The sequence below is a fragment of the Nannobrachium achirus genome (assembly GCF_963921795.1).
Source record: "Nannobrachium achirus genome assembly, chromosome: 14".
Lineage (NCBI taxonomy): Eukaryota > Metazoa > Chordata > Actinopteri > Myctophiformes > Myctophidae > Nannobrachium > Nannobrachium achirus.
This window is the reverse complement of record NC_137821.1, coordinates 30141251-30161527: the sequence shown is the minus strand read 5'-3', so window position 1 is coordinate 30161527 and position 20277 is coordinate 30141251. Positions and strand designations below refer to the sequence as shown.

Genomic DNA, 20277 nt, shown 5'->3' with positions numbered 1-20277 from the left:
AAATCTGTAGGAGTACTGGCAAAAGTTAGTTTTGCAAAAATCGGCCTCCTGGTGGCGCTAGAACAGGCCCATGTGAAAAATTTGGGGCAGAGGTTCTGAATTGGTATCCAGGAAGTGTGTGTGCACAGTTTGGCAGCGACCGGGCCAACGGCGCCGGAGATTAGCTGGTAACAGACGGACGGACGCACGCACGCACAGACGGACGGAGGCGAAAACATACTCTCCCCCATGCCTTCGGCTGGTGGAGACAATGACTAAAAGGTGAAAGTGAGTTTTGCAGTGAGGTGATGGGAGCTTCCACCACTCGTATTCTAGCTCAATGGTGCCATCAGGCGTTCCCTACTAGCTACTGCCATATTGATTTCTCTCGTGTATAACTGTGTATTCCCCGCGCAGCGCGGCGGTCGCCGTGGGGAAAATAGTGCTGAACAGTGCTTGATTCAGTACTTGTTTACAATTAGGAAATAAGGAAAAACTGATAATAACTAAAGTAACGTCACCACTCACCATACGTTTACTTTAAACTTGCCTTCTCTGCCCATGCGCAACAGGTGGCTCTGTGGCGCAATGGATAGCGCATTGGACTTCTAGGCAAAATTTCACTTGCGATGTGATTCAAAGGTTGTGGGTTCGAGTCCCACCAGAGTCGAGTTTTTCCTCTTTCCTCAAACATCGATCTGTCGTGACTTCTGGCACATCTGCTATTTTCAAATGGCCGAAACCGAAACTAAAGCGTTTAATGTCCTTTTTTATTTATTTATATATAATAATAATAGTTTAAAATGTCAAAGAAAGTAGTGACCAAAGTTTTCATCAAATAATAGACTAATTATTGGAATAAAAGTAGGCCTACAATATTTCACCCTGAGATGTAGTAGAGTAAAAGTAGGATATTGGGAATACTCAAGTAAACTACAAAAACCTCAACATTGTACTTAAATACGGTACTTGAGTTTTCAGAAAGCCTGGTGGGCGAGGTTAGTACTTGAGTAAATGTACTTAGTTACTTTCCACCGCTGGTGGTAAACAGGAGGGGACTGTCTGTTTCCAGACGACATAGAATTGCGTGGCACCAGAGTGTCAACCAACCAACGAGATGCTAACACATTAGCCTGCTCTGCTGCTGCTGCTCACATAGCTGTCTAGGCTACTAGTCCTTATGAAACATGGCAGAGTAAAACTCGGCTCCACGGCGTTGTCGTCTGAACTCCTCTTCGCGACTGTAATTCACAGTCCTAACATTGTTGTCTGACAGGTCGTCGTGGTGGATTTAGCCCTCGTTTTATTAATTATATATAGTAATTAGCCAGCTAGCTAGCTACATAGCTAGCTTATGGGCGTCAAAGTTAGCCGTGACTTCACCCTGATCTCGCATTACGGACACGTCAAGGTAAACACAACCACCACCACCACCACCACCAGCTAGCTAGGGAAGCTAACATGCTAAACTTTGCCTCGACGATGCATATTTTTCATATTATGAACTTCTCAAAACATGAATTAATGGGAGAACGGTGTCTCACAATCTGTGAGCCGTAATGCGTTCACCCTGACGTGCCTATTTTGGGCATGTCATAGGCACAAAATGTTCAGATGTATGTTCAGATCTGCAAACTGACAAGGCTGATTTTGTATTTTCGAATAGGGCTTAAGTGGTTCATAATATAATATTAACCACTCAATTAACTCGCATATTAACCGCATATGTACGTTACGTAACTTTGTTAACTATTTCTTATTTTCTTATGATCAACGAGTTGTTAGGTGTATTATATTTTGGCTGGTGTTTAACTTTAGTGGTTGACAGGAAGAAGAAAAAACTGCTATACTATCTAACTAGAATCGTCTGATTTTGATTTGGTTGACAACAACCATTATATTGCGTTATATTGCCATTATATTGATGAAGTGAACTTAGTGAAGCAAACCTACATCTGATGAAAATAAATCAACTTCTAGAGTAGTCCAAGTTAATGACATTGGATGGATTCTAGTCTTGACTTAATTTTTGTTGTTATGCAATCTTCCTTGATTCTTACCCTTTGACTTGTCAATCGATGAGCTCAGCTGCTGCTATCTATAGCAATAAAGCAAAGTCATCAAGTCTAAATAGGTCTCGTGATTGCGCAGAACAAAATCATTATACGCATCCCTCTTTATGTCCTATGATGTCTGTATTTCATCAAAGGTCCCCCAGATCTGTGTCTTCCTTCGGGGGGGCTGTGATGTCAGAGCCCAGGAGTCCCACGCCAACCCCAGCCGGTGACACATACAAAGGCTGGGTGTTCAAATGGACTAATTATATCAAAGGATATCAGCGCCGATGGTTTGTCCTGAGCAATGGCCTGTTGTCTTACTACAGGTATGGATTGTCAGTGCTACATATACCATGGGTCTTCAACAGGGAGTCCGGGACCCCTAGGGGTCCGGGTCCTCAGAGTTACTAAAGGGGGGTCCTCCAAATCTTTGAGTGATAGAAAGTGTTTTTCCTCCTTTTTTATATTATATAATATTTCCAAATCCATATTCCGTGAACTTTAGCCAAAAATAGCTGGTCAGCTCTCTCTCTTAAACTAAGGGGTCCTTGGCCTGAAAACGTTGAAGACCCCTGACATATACCATAGAAATGTGTAGCATCTTGCTACGGTCATGTTACACTTGAAACCTGCTCTAAATACTGTTTTATAACACTCAATAGATTTTCTTGATCCTAAACACAAATCCATATGAGAAATTGAGAATCTAAACTTGGGGGTATTGTATGTGCGATCATCGAATTTTCCTCTTCCTTTTATATCAAGTCTTCATGTCTGTTGTCCAATGCTTAGTAGTGAAAGTATTAACACCTTCATCTTTGTGGCATCTGGTCTGATCCATGCTGGTCTATGGAAGTGACTTAAATGCCGCTTGTCCCTGAAAAACAGGACCCAAGCGGAGATGGGCCACACGTGTAGAGGAACCATTAACCTGGCTACAGCAACTATTTCCGTGGATGATGCCTGCAACTTTGTCATCTCTAATGGTGGGGCACAGACCTATCACCTGAAGGCCAGCTGTGAGGTGGAACGCCAGCGCTGGATCACTGCCCTGGAGCTGGCCAAAGCTAAGGCTGCACGCATGCAGGCTGAGTCAGGTACTTGGGCTTGTTTTATCGTCAATCTTGACAAAATCATCCCACACCACAACTCTTATTGACATTTCCAAGCGAGCTTTCAAGCACGCACAAGCAGGAGGAGGAGGTAAACAAAACCAGTCAGCACGCACATGTCACGAGAAGACCGTGCAGACGTGCACTAGCGCAGACATGCACTAACACAGACTCTATGAAACATTGTGAATAGAAAGATGTAAAGCACATTTTTCATAGTATAGATGTGTTATGAAATACTCATAATATATACATAATGTATGCATAATATAAACATATACCTAGGACCGCTTGTATCAGTATCACATTTTGTTCCATGGAGGTTTACCATTTGCGATTTTCCTACTGTACTGATACTGTATTGAAGATTAATATTCTACTTCTAAGAAGTTTCTTTGACCTCATGAGTCATGTTAGGTGAGTGTGTAATTTCTGAACCTTTTAATCTGAGCATTGTGTCTGTGTTGCCTTGTTTGTCCTTAGATGATTCTGGGGATGACTTTCCCACAAACTCTCCCCAAGGGCAAGGTGGGGGATCTCAGAACTCAGAAGTCCAGTCCACACTCAGGACACTGGGCAGTAAAGTGGAAGATCTGAGCACGTGCAATGACCTCATCTCCAAACATGGTTCTGCCCTCCAAAGGTTAGTCTGTAACCCAGGAGTAAATAAAAATAATTGGAACTCAATGCTGTGGCTCTCTCGACCGTGCCCATTTTATGCAAATCATAGCGACCGCTCTATCCGGTTCTTCCGGTGTTTACAGTCTGACCACAGCAACAGCACTGCAAAAGAAACATCTAGATAACAGATAAGATGTTGATAGCGTTCTTTTACAAGTTGATAAGGTACAATTCCTTCCTTAAAACCTCATTCAACACTTTTGTTTGAGGTACTTGTTAGAGCATCAGGACACTTTGGTATGTCTGGATCATTTATTTTACTTGGCCAACAGTAGGGTCACTAATGATTTCGGTAACCAGAATAGCGATAGCCAGAATGTGATCCACTTAACGTACAAGCTATTTTGACAGTTGCATATGTTTGTTACGGTTAAATAGTGGTTGCTGTAGTGGTGTGTTATTTTGGGAAAGTCCCGAAAGCGCGAAGCCCGAAAGCGCGAAGTGGGGAAATGTCTCCTACCGCACCGTTAGCGCGAAGTGGGGAAATGTCTCCTACCGCACCGATATTGTATGGTAGTACAGCTCCTTGTGAACGTTGATAATATGCAGTGCTCGATATTGTATGGTAGTACAATGTCTCTCTTTTCATTCACATGCTCCACTGTGCACGCACTGAGCACGCAGCTCCTTGTGAACTTTGATAATATGCAGTGCTGTCTGCACTCAGCTTGTCTCGCAAAATAGCTGATCTGCAAGCTCACAACACGTCGCATCCACGAGACAACGTGAGCTTGTAGATCATTTCTCTGCCTTCAGCCCTTCACAATAAGGGTCCAGGAAGATATATTGTGTGGTAGTACAATAGTTTCGACAGGGGGCACCCTTTTTCATTTAGTCAAATATATTGTGTGGTTGTGTAGTTTCTTACGGGCTTAAAATGTCCTCACGCCTCCCCTCTCGTTCGCGCTAACGGTGCGGTAGGAGACATTTCCCCACTTCGCGCTTTCGGGCTTCGCGCAAAAGGTACGCACCCGTTATTTTTGGTGAGAGGTTTTGGGGCCGGGGGAACAGGATGTAAAATTGACTGGAGGGTCAGGGGACCTTTAAGCAGTCATATGTATTGTTTACACATGCACGTTTGTACACAGCCACACACATACTGTATGTGCATGCATGCATATATGTATAGAACAGCTTTCAAAGATATTTTGGCAATCTATTCCAGGTCTTTGTCAGAGCTAGACAGTTTACGTCTTACCGGAGAAGCTGGGGATAAGATCCGTCAGGTGACAGAGAGAGCAACACTGTTTCGCATCACGTCGAATGCTATGATTAATGTGAGTGTCACCTCTGTTTTGTATGAATGTATCTCTGCCTTTTACTCTTTCCCTTCCAATCTGTGTTTCATGGATCAGCTTAATGCACAGGCTCCTGCAGGTTTTTGTTAGATCTGAAACCTTTATGATGCCAGTGGTGTCATCAACATTGTGCATTGTGTCTGAAATATGTTGTGAATGTGCCGGTGATCATTAACACTTAAATGGGTTGTTGAGCGGCATTCTGTAAAAAAGTTAAAAAGCAATTCTCAGCGTAATTAAAAGCATTTAAATTAAATGAACCTTTTAGACCCAGGTATATTGGATATGTTGTGACATTTCCCTCAATAGGCCTGCCGAGACTTCCTATCGTTGGCCCAGGCCCACAGTAAACGCTGGCAGAAAGCCCTCCAGGCTGAGCGGGAGCAAAGAGTGAGGCTGGAGGAGACCCTCGAACAGCTAGCTAAGCAGCACAATAACTTGGAGAGAGCTTTCAGAGGAGCCTCACAGGTTAATGCTGCCACTGACAGCAAAGGTAAGCACACAGGCCCACGTGAAATTGCAAGGTGTCTGTGATTCAAAAAATACATCAGTGCCTGTTTGAGCAAATACCACGACAGCAGAGAACAAGGTCATCACAAAGCACACCTGACTCGTCATAATCATCATTTCCCCTCCAGGTATTGCCGGGCCAGGTATTTCTGGACCAGGTGTTTCCGGACCAGGAAAGGGTGAGGCGAGTGATGAAGATGACGACAACGAGTTCTTCGATGCCATGGAAGAGGCACCCGAGTTCATCACTGTACCCGCAGACCCGCAGTTCCATAAGTCAGTCTGAGTGATGCTTGATTACAAATGTGTTCTTGCCTCGAAATGAACACATTCAGAGTGTTCATTATGCCAGTGCTGTTGCTTATTTGATTGTTTATTGCTTACTTATTTGTTTTGGTTCCTTACTTCCTTGAAGTTGATTACAATTCAATTGTGGGAAATTATGAGTGTTGTTGCTGTTTCTGCAAAATGTCATGTGAAGCTTGACCAATCCTCTGGAGTTTATAGACTAACATTTAGCCAATGAAGAAGCAGAAAAAATGCTTTTAGCCAATGAGGAATCTGCATAAAGGTGACGTTACAAGAACGCTGGCTCCTCATTGGAGTTATATAAACTCTAACCGAGAACAATAGTGTGTTGGCAACAACTAATAATACAGTATATATATATATATGAAGAGTTCATTTGCAAAAACAGATAACTCCGTTTTTATAAATGTTCACAAATCCAGTTTTTTTATAGTGCACTCAAAGTAATATCAATCAAACTGAAGTTGGGTGGATTTGACTAAGTAAAAATGACTTAACAAAATAGATGTATCATAAAAAATGTAACTTTATTAGAAAATAGTTTTTCTTTTAATTTAAACTTATTTTTTTGGCAAAAACAGATAACTCCAACAGTCGTTTTTTATCAAAAACAGATAACTCCACAATTGATGTTTCACCATTGAATTTTGCCATATCGAGGACGCAAAAAGGATTTCCAGAATTTTACAGGAGACAAAAACAAAGTTTTGACAACATACTTAAGCAGTCTGTACTTTTATAGGGGCCACATGTAGCCACCAGGGGGCACAATAGGGGACAACTCAGGGGCCCCTGGGGTGCTAAAGGTGCACCGTTGCTCCAATCTGCACCAAACTTGGCACAACCACTGTTCAGGGGTCTACCATGACAATAGTCACACCAGGGGCCACCTCACAGGCCACACCAGGGGCCCCAATGTACCATATCAAGGGCCCCCGGGGGCCCCAGGGTGCCAAAGGCACACCATTGCTCCAATCTGCAACAAACTTAGCATGAACACTGTTTAAGGGTCTGCCATGACAATAGTCACACAAAGGGCTAAACCATGGGCCCCAGTGTACCATATCAGGGGCCCCCGGGGGCCCCGGGGTGCCAAAGGCACACCATTGCTCCAATCTGCATCAAACTTAGCATGAACACTGTTTAAGGGTCTGCCATGACAATAGTCACACAAAGGGCTAAACCAGGGGCCCCAGTGTGCCATATCAGTGGCCCCTGGGGGCCCCTGGGCCCCCAGGTGCCAAAGGCGCACTGCTGCTCTGATCTGCACCAAATATGACAAAAACACTGTCCATGGGTCTACCATGACAATAGTCACACCAGGGGCCACCTCACAGGCCTCATCAGGGGCCCCTGTATATCAGGGGCCACTGGGAGTCACACGCCACATGGGGCCACATGGTAGACCCCTGAACATTGTTTGAGAAAATGTTGGTGCATAATGGGGCAACAGTGTGCATAATGGGGCAACAGTGCGTATATGGCACCCAGAGGCCCCTGGGGGCCACACATGGCCCCTGAGAGCCACACATGGCCCCTGGTGTGACTTTCCTCATGGCAGACCCCTGAACAGTGTTTGAGACACTTTTGGTGCATAATGGGGCAACAGTGTGCATAATGGGGCAACAGTGCGCCTATGGCACCCAGAGGCCCCTGGGGGCCACACATGGCCCCTGGGAGCCAAACATGGCCCCTGGTGTGACTTTCCTCATGGCAGACCCCTGAACAGTGTTTAAGACACATTTGGTGCATAATGGGGCAACAGTGCACATAATGGGGCAACAGTGCGCCTATGGCACCCAGAGGCCCCTGGGGGCCACACATGGCCCCTGGGAGCCACACATGGCCCCTGGTGTGACTATCTTCATGGCAGACCCCTGGAACAGTGTTTGAGACAAGTTTGGTGCATAATGGGGCAACAGTGTGCCTATGGCACCCAGAGGCCCCTGGGGGCCACACATGGCCCCTGGGAGCCACACATGGCCCCTGGTGTGACTATCCTCATGGCAGACCCCTGAACAGTGTTTGAGACACTTTTGGTGCATAATGGTGGCAACAGTGTGCATAATGGGGCAACAGTGCGCCTTTGGCACCCAGAGGCCCCTGGGGGCCACACATGACCCCTCGGAGCCACACATGGCCCCTGGTGTGACTATCTTCATGGCAGACCCCTGGAACAGTCTTTGAGAGAAGTTTGGTGCAAAACGGGGCAACAGTGCGCCTGTGGCACCCAGAGGCACCTGGGGGCCACACATGGCCCCTGGGGGCCACACATGGCCCCTGGTTTGACTATCCTCATGGCAGACCCCTGAACAATGTTTGAGACAGGTTTGGTGCATAATGGGGCACCATCTTGGATCACATGGTCTAAACACGCTGCCCAATGGATTTATCTGTTTCTGCAAACAAAGAGCTATGTCACTTGTCTGTTTTTGCTACAAAACCTTATCTTTGAGGTCGTTTAGAATGGTATATATCTGCCTTAACAACAAAATTGATTTTATATTCTAATAAAACTCTAACTTAACTCTTACTTACAATAGTCATCTCATTTTTTTCCAAAATGGCTTTTATCTGTTTTTGCAAATGAACTCTTCATATATATATATATATATATATATCTATATATATATATATATATATATATATATCAAACAAGACAGGGGTCCAATAACGGCATGGCTCTCATTTGCATCTTTGACATCATCACATTGATGTCATCATGTCAGTCATGGCCATTGATGTCATCATGTCAGTCATGGCATGATGGGATTAGTAAAAGGTATTTTGTTGTAAGCAGTATCGGGTCTTGCAGAGCCATGCCTTCACAATAAATGTGCATTCTTAAGCTTTAATCCTTTAGTTACTTGCGCCTGCAGAGCATGCAAGTATTACGTTCGGTGGCGTATCTGTCTGTGTTTATGCCCGTAGCCAATCAGGGACCAGCATTCCTGGTGACGTCACCATCAACAAGTGTGACCTGTATAACAAGGTGCGCTCTTCTGGCGCACAAGTTGGCCATACATGGCCACGAGTGACCAAGGAGCAAGTTCGCACCTCGACTGTGTGCAGTCTAGTTGCTGCTGTATCGATGATGTAATATTGATGACTGATGATAACATTTTATCACGGTTTTATAGACTTCCATTCTAAAATTAAATGAAAACTCCTAAAATGATATTATATATTATATTAACTAGGCATACTGTCATTGTGCACCAAATACATTGCTGGTGCAGTTTGTGAGATTAGCTCCGGACAAACGGATGCACAGACTCACACTGTAGACTGTCTAGAGTATTTTCTAGAGCCACGTAAAAAACTAACCCTTGTCAAAGTTGGTATTAGATACAGGATGTCAACCAAAACAAATAATCATAATCATGCCTTTGGATGTCACAAGTTGTCTAATTGTGCATTTAGTTTCTAGTATCTCATTGTTAGGACTACTTCATGTCTCCTTTTTTAGACATGAAGTTACACTTGTGGAATTTTCAAAAATAGTCTGTGCTGTCATTAAATGTCTTTGATCTCTCTGTGTCTTGGTGAACAGAAGATCAAGCAGCAACATCAGTGGCTTCAACAGTGAAACTTGCTCTGATGATCAGTCGGTAGGTATCACGCTTGTTTCAACTAATCACTAAGCGTGAAACATAATCATACTGCACATTATATTAACATATCCTCCCTCATCTTTAGCTTAACGAGGAGCCGCTAGCCATCAACCACGAATCCCCGTCTCAGGAACTGGTGCCGCTGAAGAAAAGACGCACCCGTATCCCAGACAAGCCGAACTACTCACTCAACCTATGGAGCATAATGAAGAACTGCATTGGCAAAGAGCTGTCCAAAATCCCCATGCCTGTCAGTATCACCACAAATACTACTAGGTCATCCTCAAAATAAACTTTAACCAATTAGATAACACATATTGATAACTATGTGCTCAGTGGACTGCAAAACTCCACCTATGCGCATCATAGGTGCGTGGGTACATTGTAACATTCAGCATCTTGGTGTTAATGTTAATCAGATGTGGGCATCAACTGAACGGCGTCTCTCATGTGCACATGGCACCATCATAGATGCATGGTCTCTGTCTGTGTCTGGTGCACGAGCATCATTGAGATTGTGTGGTCATTCTGGTGTAATGTTATGCACACTGACACTGCATCTCTCCCGCAGTCTCTTTCTCTCTCCATCTGTGTGTCTGCGTCAGTCTTGTAGCTGTGCACAAGAGACAACAATGTTGGTGTAGCTAAGAGATTTATGTGTAAAAATATATTTGTACATGCCTGGAGTATCAAGTTTGACGTGAGCAACGAGGTCGGATATATTTAGCTTTTGCATCTCCGTTCCCCATAATGTCTGCTCACCAAAACGTTGCTCCGTGCTCCATTGGAAATTAAATGAAAATGTTAACATCCAAATGATGTATTTATTGCGATGTGTCCAAAGCAGCTTACAGTATTGGACGTGTACACTTTGATGCATGCTTGTATCGTCTCTCTCCTTGGACTTCCAGGTGAACTTCAATGAGCCCATCTCCATGCTGCAGCGGTTGTCAGAGGATCTGGAGTACCATGAGCTGCTGGACAAGGCGGCCAAGTGCCAGAGCACTCTGGAGCAGATGTGCTACGTGGCTGCCTTCTCCGTCTCGTCTTACTCTACCACTGTCCACCGCACCGGCAAGCCTTTCAACCCTTTACTGGGCGAAACCTATGAGCTCGACCGCCGGAGAGAGAGCAGTTACCGTTCCCTCTGTGAGCAAGTGAGTGAGGGGTGAGGGAGCGAGAGAAAGTTACCTCAAGTAACTCGATCCGACAAGTTATATTGTTATTTATCAGTTGGGAGGACAACATCAATTTAGGCCACATTCACACCCTTAATTCGGTGGATTGGGGGGAGAAGTTGCAACATTCTTGCATTTTTAATTTAGTGCCTTTGCGTTCACACTGCACTTTGTCAACCACAGCAAGGAATCACACCAAACACGTTTCCACGTTTCCTTGTGGGGGCCGGGAGGCACGAGCGAACTGGTGTAACTAACTCCCCAGATCCCTTGTACTGTAGGTCAGATAGCACTCTGGCGTCAGCGTTAACCGTTAGCCCAGCATCCCCAGCACCTCAGGATCGATTCCCACTTACCACACTTTATTCATCGGCCTGTTTGGTAAGAACAGACTACAGCAGTGTTCAAGTGACGGTGTGCCTCTGACTTGGTAAATCATGTTTTTTGCCTAACTAACTACTGCTGTAGACTGTTCTTACCAAACGGGGAGATAGATAAAAAGTGCGATGAGTGGAACATGATCCCGAGGTGCTGGGGAATGCTAGGCTAAAGTTTTAACATTGGCGCCACGGTGCCACCTGATATATGAGGGGTCTGGGGAGTTACTTAAATCATCCGGGAGAAACACCTGTGCACTTCTCCCCCTGTGTTTACAAATTCTTCAACCCACAATGCCACATGTTTTGGTTAATGTCCTGCATTTCATGTGGATTGCATTCACACCAACAGTGCTTTTGATGTACTGGACATATGTCACCGATTTTATGGAGTAACATTTAGCCAATGAAAAAGTAGGAAAAAAAATGCTTTTAGCCAATTAGGAAGCTACACTTTTCCGACAATACGCTCTAGGATTCGTTTGAATTGCAGTAAAACATCCTGGTGTGAATGCCACCTGAGAAATGTGGGGTGTGGGTGAGGAAGACGGCAGGCCATGTTTTTTATGATAAGAGTAAAAAGAATAGAAGTCCGCACAACGGCTGATGCTCCACAGTGTTTATTGGGTTTAAAACACTGACATAAAGTATGACAATGTTTTGGCCATCAGCTGGCCTTCATCAGGTCTGCTGCTGTTGTGTGGACTTCTATTCTTTTTAATCCTATGACGACCTGAGCCCAGCACCAGCACAAGATGTGTGCATCACCTTCGTTCTTTTATGATAAGAGTGGAATGTAAAGGGTAATGTGGGTTAGTATTGTTGGAATGTGGAAAACACTACAGGTGAAGGCCACGCTTCATCATAGGAACAGATAAGACAGGTATGGGCATTTGGGCACATGTTTGGAAATGTATACTTGGAATGTTCACTGAGAAACTTACTGTAAAATTACTGTAAGTCAGACAGAGACTATGAAACTTAGTAAAAGTATTGAATGTCAAAGAGAGACTTTGAAGCTTTGAGGTGAGGTGGCCATCTTGTAAAGAACACATTTCTTCAACTTTTATATCCATTTGTTGGTCCTCAACAATGCTCACTTTATGATTGTACCATCTAAAAGCTGTTACTTAAAAAACAAAACTGAGGAATCAGAAAATGAAATGTTAACACATCGGATGCCCACATGGTGTCTACAAGTCAATTTCTTTGATGTCGCTGGAGGCCCACGACGCGCTTGACGCGTTGTACAGTAAACTATACTGTACTGTAGCTACTGCACTTGGCTACCGCGGTGATGAAACAAACTCCATTTCCCAACATGCAGCGCGCAATTACGTCACCCGGACGTGCTGTGTGTCTCGTTGACTTCCTGTTTAGCGGCTGCACAAAAATGCTGTTTTCTCCGGATTCTCTTCCTTTTTTCATTTTTTGGAGCTGTGTGAAGCACAGGCTCCCTATACATGGCTGTGTGGGTCTGTGTGTGTGTGTGTGTGTCTGTCTGTCTGTCTGTGTGTCTGTCTGTCTGTATGTAGCCTGAACTTCCTAAACTTCGGCACGCCACTAGTCCCACAGTTTTGCCACCACACACTCGCGCCATATGTCAAATCGACCGGCTTACTCGGGAATCGTGGGCTATTACTTTTCTAAGAGAAAGGTTCTATAGTTTAATTGATATTAATTTATTAGTGAATTAATTTTCCCCATTGACTTATAATGGGAATCGCAAAAACTCACATTCAATTATTTGTCTCTCGCAAACCATAGGGGCTAGAGTTTCAAGACTTGGAGAGGAGGTTCATAATGATTTCAAGGATTAAATAAAAAATAATTGTGTCATTTGGCCGCATGGTGGCGCCATAACACCCCACTTTACGTTTTGGCCTGTAACTCTTGAACCGTAGGTCGGAAAATTAAAAATATTTTTTCCCTGGATTCCTTGGGTCATGACGCATCTCCCCATATAGGCCACGCCCATTTGCGCCATGATAGATTTTCCGCCATCTTGAATTTTCTCCAAAACACACTTTTTGCTCCTTTTCCTACATATTTTCTTCAAATGTCACAAAAATCGGTACACATGATCCACACACACACACACACACACACACACACACACACACACACACACACACACAGCTCCACTTCACACGGGTGTGATTTTTTATTTCTCAAAACGGCAGCCTCTTCTACATGCCGTAACACAAACACTGTGGCTTAGAAATGATAAAAAACGGTCCTGACTGAAAGAAAAGATTTTCGCGAAATAAACAGGACATACTCGGATTACATTTACTCGGATTACTTTTCTCGACAGTACTCTCGCCGGTAGGTAAAATGACGCGTTGCCATGGGCACCAGCAAATTAAGACGTCAAAACCATGTGGGCGTCCGATGTGTTAATCCAATACAATGCTTTCAGGCAGCAAATCCAGTGACTGGGCTGTTGCCATCAGATTATTCTGTCCCCACGCTTTTAAATAGAATGTAGATCATATAAAGTAGTCCTTTAAAGCCTTCATTTAAGTATAAGGTCATATTGTCTATGTGATGTTTCTGTTCTGTTTTTATTTTTAAGAGGATCATTCACAGCCCATCACCCGTGATGTTTTTAGTAATAACATTTTCATTGGGCCTATTTCCTGTAGTGAGTTGAAATGCACTAATTTGACAAATATACAGTGTATATATATATACTGTACATAACACAAACTATCCATTTATTCTTAGGTGAGTCACCACCCCCCTGCAGCAGCACATCATGTGATTTCCGATCGAGGCTGGACCCTGAGGCAGGAGATCACAGTTGCCAGCAAGTTTAGGGGCAAATACATATCAATCATGCCCTTAGGTGAGTAACAGAGACTTTGAGAACACACACTTGATCGGGAGTCGTGCAGTATGAAGGTTTCATGCCGTTCTTCCAAATAGGAATGGGATATGATAAAGGGAATTAGCTGACGTATGAACATTTCGGTTGTATCAGTTGATGAAGTGTGACTTAACACAATGTAAATATCAGGCTAACACATCAAGTTAAAGGGATATTTCACTTTCAAAATAACGTCATTTTATTGTTTAATCAGGCTTTTATGAGCACCCTGAACAGTTTTTAATTTGCTTCATTCAATATTTAGATATTTGATGTAAATGCTATCAGTCCCCATACACACCCGTTGTAACGTCAAACTCCATTTTAACCATGATATTAAAACATGACATTAAAAACACCCATTATTTTTCTGATTAGACAATAACATGACCAAAAGCTTTTTTGAAAGTGAAATATCCCTTTAAAACAAACATTGAACAAACATTGTGTTTCATCATCTTTGCAGGTACAATCCATGCCATTTTTGAAAAAGGCAACAATCACTACACATGGAAGAAAGTTACCACCACTGTGCACAATATCATCGTGGGCAAACTATGGATCGATCAGGTGAGCCAAAACAGTACTGTTACAATGTCGTCTTGGTATGAATTGCCATTAATCCAGAATGATTGCCAATGAATGCACTTGCATGGCCAAGTAACAAATAAGACATCATTGTCCATTTTTGTCTGTGTATACTCCATCTCTTCCCCAGTCAGGAGAGATAGATGTGGTGAATCATACGACAGGGGATCGTTGCCATCTGAAATTTATCCCCTACAGCTACTTTTCCCGAGATGTGGCCAGGAAGGTAAGGGGGGGAAAAAAGAGAAGATTTCAATCTTGATTGCAACAGTTCTTTCTTCACACTGTTACTCATAGACAAGTTCTGCTTTTTCTGCGATACCGCCTGACACATTATTCTGCAGCCCTTTGCACTTTTCTGTCGAGCATTGGTCACTGCGGTGGTGCTGTGGTTTTTCTGTCTTCCGTAGAGAGTCGCAGCATGATGAAGAACGCTCTTTTTTTTCTGCTTTTCCTGTCTCGTCCTTTCCCTCCTTCTCTGGTCAGGTGACTGGTGTGGTGACGGACAAGGATGGCAAAGCCCACTATGTGTTGTCTGGAACGTGGGACGAGAAAATGGAGTTCTCCAAGGTGATGCAGAGCAGCCGAGGGGGAGAGAACGGCACTGAAGGCAAACAGAAAACGGTGTACCAGACACTCAAAGCCCGCGAGATCTGGAGGAAGAACCCACTGCCGTGAGGACTGCCTTTGTACACTTGAATCTGAGTGTGTGTGTACTCGGACCTATTCATTTTGTCGCACAGCCCTTTTGACAAGTTGAGAAACTTGTCGTTTTGTCAGTTGAGTACATGTCGAAACGGTCATGCGACAAAAGTATTGGCCTGTAGTCTCATGAGTGAAAACCGTATCTCTTGGAAGCTCAATGAGTTGGCATAGCAAGGCAGTATTATTGCCACAAATAAAGTTTTTATTGCCAGGGCAACTCATGAGATGTACACTCATAATATGACGTTTCTGATCATCCTTGCTTCATAGGCCTTTCTGTGGTACACAAATATGAGTGTTGATGAAAGACCCTCTTTTGCCACTTGTGACTGTTATACAGTGAGGGTGCAGAATCCATGTATTTCTTCACTGACCTGGCTCTCACGCTGAACGAGCCTGAGGAAGGCATGGCGCCCACCGACAGCCGGCGCCGGCCTGACCAGCGGCTGATGGAGGAAGGCCGCTGGGATGAGGCCAACGCTGAGAAGCAGAGGCTAGAGGAGAAGCAGCGCAGTGTCCGTCGAGAGAGAGAGAGGGAGGCCGCCAGCCAACGCACCGCAAGCCAATCAGAAGAAGGTGAGATCACAATGGTTATTATGCCTTCTAATGCTCTATCCTTCCTCCCAACGCAACCTCAATTGAAAAATATTGGAACTAAACTGACAGCCGGAATCTCTGTAACTCGTTTTTCTTTCTCAAAAGCTATCGATGAGGACTCTTTTACTGACCCCTCTATAAAAAGCAAGTATTTCTGATTTTTTTCCCCCCCTCTCTCCCACTTTCCTCTCTCTCCCACTTTCCTATCTGTCAGCATTTAGTTTCTTTGGTTCTGATTGCTGGTTCTCTTGAAAGCAATGAGACTTACTGTAGTGTGTCTCTTTATGGCAATCTATTTACAGAGAACTAATAATTTGTTTTTCTTTTATTCAGGTGCACACCACGACAACTACAAGGCGCTGTGGTTTGAGCATTGTGAAGACCCCATCACAGGTGAGCCAGTTCACATCTATAAGGGAGGTTATTGGGAATCCAAGGAGCGTGGCATCTGGGAGGATTCTGCAGACATATTCTGACCTCAGCATGGACTGGAAACCGTGGAAAGTGCCACAAACAAGGCTCTTGCACTGGAGAAATCCAGCGGAGAGTTCCCGTAAAGGCCTGCCTGTCACCCATCGTACCCACCCCACAGCAGATAGATCCAACAGCGGCTCTCTGTTCTAAGAGACCTGAAGGACGGACACTGCGGTCTGATCGAGCGGGACAACAGGGTCTTCCCTCCGGCCCCATCCAATTTTGGTCCCTGGCTCCTTGCCCTGGGTTTTAGCCCCTTCCCCTCTCACCATCACATGTCTGACGAAAACGGGAAGATGAAACAGTTGAAGCTTTTTGTCTGCAAGAGCCAACCGACTGTAGCGTATAGGGTTTATTTCCACAAGTCGATAAACAATAAACTTTGACATGGTGAGGATAAGGGACGAGGGAAGGGAATCAAATAATATAATGGGCAGAACCATAGACATATAAAGGTAGACGCCTCCTCCGGCTCTGGGGCGTTGGTAAAAGAGGACTGGCAAGCTTCCGTAATTCTGAAGGACGCTTCCTTGTGCGTCACAGAATGGTATGCTCGTTGCTCGGTAGTCCAATCAGATGCAGGATTCCCTCTTTCCCACTGCAGGGGGCAGAGTGCCTTCCACAGTTTCACAGTTCTGCACTTCTGCCAGTCCTGTTATACCAGTCGCGCCAATGAACTGCAGCGGCGAATGAGGTATCTAGCTTTTTATATCTGTGGGCAGAACTGCCTAATGTAGGTCACCCTCTTTCTTCCCGTCTTGATCCTGTCGTAGTCACTGTACCGGATCAAGAGCAGATGCTGTTTGATCAGTCACATCTTCTCTACCATTGTGTGCGGCTAGCACTCTTATCTGTGAGATGATTATTATTGATTATTATTTTCTAACCTTCGTCCAGGGCCTTACGCTTAGGTCCTGAAGCAGGGGGCAAACCCTGGATAACATAGTTGAAATAGTGTTGTTAAAATGCTGATTGGTGGCCTTCAAGAAACATAGACGTCTCTTTTTACCTAATAAACTGAAGGTTACAGTGTGCTTGTACAGTACGTACAACTCATCCATCAGTTACCTGTACTGCCATTTTGCAGTATACAAAACAAACCTAGTGCCCAAAATACTGCACCCCCCCCCCCCCAAAAAAAAGAGAGAAAGAGATAATTTTTATTTTTCAGATTATTCTATTGTTAACAGAGCCTTTTTTTGCATATTGTGTTTTAATTTTCAATTCATCAGTGCAATTACGTTTTTATGATTTTAATTTTGGAATGTTCTTGGGTGGTAGTGTTTGAAGACCGAGACACCCTCTCTCTTTGCTGTTACTTTGCGCTAATTCGCTAATTTATATTTTGTTGATCATCCTTGTCACCGGACGAAAATAATATTGCTGAAAGATCGCTTATTTTCGTTGAGCAACACTCACATAATATTCAACAAAGTATAAATTTGACTTTAGAAAATGGGCAAGTTGCTCTCACCCGTCTTTAAAATCACAACAGAGTAGACATTATACTAAATGTTTAGGTTGGGTCTCACAAAACACATTGAAAATGGATAATAAACAATAACAAATACACTATGGAAAGAATTTGTTCCATACTGAGGAAATCCTAGTCATTTGCAGTCTTTGTTCTAATAACAATGAATGAAGTTAAAGGACCGCTTTACCCATTTTCAACCTAATGGTCATTTTAAGATGGCACCATTTCAATCTACTCGCTCTTTTGACTTGACTTGAGCACCGTGGACAATTCAGAAACCGGCTTACCACTGACATTATCGGTAGTCAGGTTTGGAAACTTTTTTATATTTTTTTATATTAGAACAATGACTTCTACTTCAGCATGTTCACTTTCCATGATGAGAGAGGCTGTAATTTCTATTAGCTTGGAGTCCCCATCGATGATGTCATTGGTAGCAGGTTTCGGAACTGTCCATAGCCCATAATGAGACGCAGTGTGAGTAGATGCAAATTGTGGCATCTTATAATGAGCATTATTGTGTGGACCGATTATATGAAGATCGAAGAGGTTGAAAATGGTTCAAGTGCATCTTAAGTAGATTTCACAATTAACCACTCATACCCTATTTTATAAGTCATACGACGGTATTGTGCAAAAATAGCTCATCTACAAGACAACAGTGAGTCCCATTGCGATGCATTGTTAGATTGTAGATGGGCTACATTTTTGCCTATAATGACATGCACATAAAATACAGACGCAAGGTTTAAAGTGGTTAAGGAATAGTATTTTGCAATTTTTGTATGTAGAAAATCACAACCTAGGTTTCATGGCACTAATTTTAAAGTGTGTTATCTGGTGAAGTACTTGCTGTGATTTTGTGCTGTAAAGAGAAACTGGCGTGAGTAATGCAAGAGAGTGAGTGCAGGAAATGAACGCATTGGTGAAATAAAACGACCATCACATCGCAGTGAATACACATTTGCGTATTCGGACAAATTCATACATATGCAAGTGTGTTTTGACACCAAAAATATGGGATATACTGTGTGCGTGAATTTCTTAATTTTGTTTGTAAGTGTACTTAAAAAAATGAAGAATAAAGAATAAGTATGATTTTATAAATGTATAGAAAATGGTATTATAATATAGTATTGATAATTGTGCGGTAGGTTTTTTTTGTCTTATACTGTATTTCCTCTAATATTATTGGAAGAGGAACGTATAAAGGGAGCTTCCAAACTTATTGTGTGAGAACCAACATGTGACACTGTTCAGTATTGTCTTCAAAATAGGAGCAAAAAAATAAATGCTGATACTGTATGTCAAACAAGTGAATTTCATACAGTTGTCTTTCAATTTATTTCATTCCATTTTCATAATTTTTCATTAATTAGATAACACAGTTGCAGATTGTTTGCCAAATCAGTGGAGGAATTTCTGTCTTCTTCAGTACAAACTGTGCAGTTGATGGGGATAACTTAATCTTGTGTTGACCATGAAGTAATAAAACACAAACCAAAACGTGTGCTACTGCTGTCTTAAATTTTTGTTTGAGATTTGATTGAGTTGATTTGTATAGACAAAACTGTTGACAAATTAGATCATATAAACAGTAGACTAACAAAATAATTGACTAGTTTGATGTGGAAAAGAAACAATCTCATCTGAACAGACCAAATAACATTTATTTATTTGTTTTTGCTATTTTAAGTTTGTATCAGAACATTTACTTAAATGAGTTTACAGTCAAAAGTAAAATCCTATTTCATCGAAAGGCAGCAAAAATTGCCTGAAAGCGTAATTACAAATTCCCTATGAAAGTTTTGATAACTAAAAACGCAGCTGTGCAAGTACATTTCTGATGAATAGCTGCCACATATGTTGTGATGTATGGTAGAGAAACATACTGTCATAATGTCATGTTATGGCTTTCGGACAGCAACCATTGCTTGCAATGTATTTGCCGCAGGCCTTTCTTTATGCCTGTGTCATGCCAGCATGTTTATTATGAGCAGATTTTGTGAAAGGCAGACTGGAAGCTACCATCCTATACACTGTGGACACTGTTAGGGCTGTCTGTTGGTGCGTTGTTGTGGACACTGGGCGGGGCTTTTGAGTCAGTCGACACATGCCAGCCAGGAGGACCAAAGGAATTGCTGCACTACACCACACTCAGAGCCCAGCCCGCCATACACTACCACTGCCTCGGAGGGTTAGAGAGAGGGTGAGATTTTACATAAATACAGTAACGGGGTCGAACATGATTACCGAGAGTGAGTGGTGAGGTATGAAAATGCTGAATCACTGAAACTTTATGAAAGCCTTGGAGAGGGTGGAAGAGGGTAGACTGTCTGCACTCTGCAGGGGAAGCGGTAACGTCCAGGATAGACTGGATAAGATGGGTGATGTCGAATCAAAATGACCCTTCATTTGTTTTAACTGTTAGGCTGCCTGATGTTTAAAA

The 20277-nt window shown here is 43.2% G+C and overlaps 1 protein-coding gene across 1 annotated transcript; it reads left to right on the top strand.

Annotated features, from left to right (window-relative positions):
- Nucleotides 1-1098: 1098 nt before the first annotated feature.
- Nucleotides 1099-19296, top strand: LOC308297672 (oxysterol-binding protein 1-like). Its single transcript, XM_080741204.1, has 17 exons — nucleotides 1099-1390; nucleotides 2189-2362; nucleotides 2925-3133; nucleotides 3632-3791; nucleotides 4995-5106; nucleotides 5437-5620; nucleotides 5766-5913; nucleotides 9500-9557; nucleotides 9646-9810; nucleotides 10472-10717; nucleotides 13846-13966; nucleotides 14454-14557; nucleotides 14706-14801; nucleotides 15062-15249; nucleotides 15621-15856; nucleotides 15983-16021; nucleotides 16211-19296. Exons 2-17 carry the CDS (start codon nucleotides 2226-2228, stop codon nucleotides 16351-16353), a joined length of 2346 nt encoding a protein of 781 aa, XP_080597330.1. The 5' UTR covers nucleotides 1099-1390; nucleotides 2189-2225; the 3' UTR covers nucleotides 16354-19296.
- The last annotated feature ends 981 nt before the right edge of the window (nucleotides 19297-20277 follow it).

Coding starts and splice junctions, on each gene's coding strand:
- LOC308297672 (XM_080741204.1), top strand. CDS start 2,226: ATGTCAGAGCCCAGGAGTCCCACGCCAACCCCAGCCGGTGACACATAC. Junction 3,134..3,631: donor ACGCATGCAGGCTGAGTCAG/GTACTTGGGCTT, acceptor GTTTGTCCTTAG/ATGATTCTGGGGATGACTTT. Junction 14,558..14,705: donor GCAAACTATGGATCGATCAG/GTGAGCCAAAAC, acceptor TCTCTTCCCCAG/TCAGGAGAGATAGATGTGGT.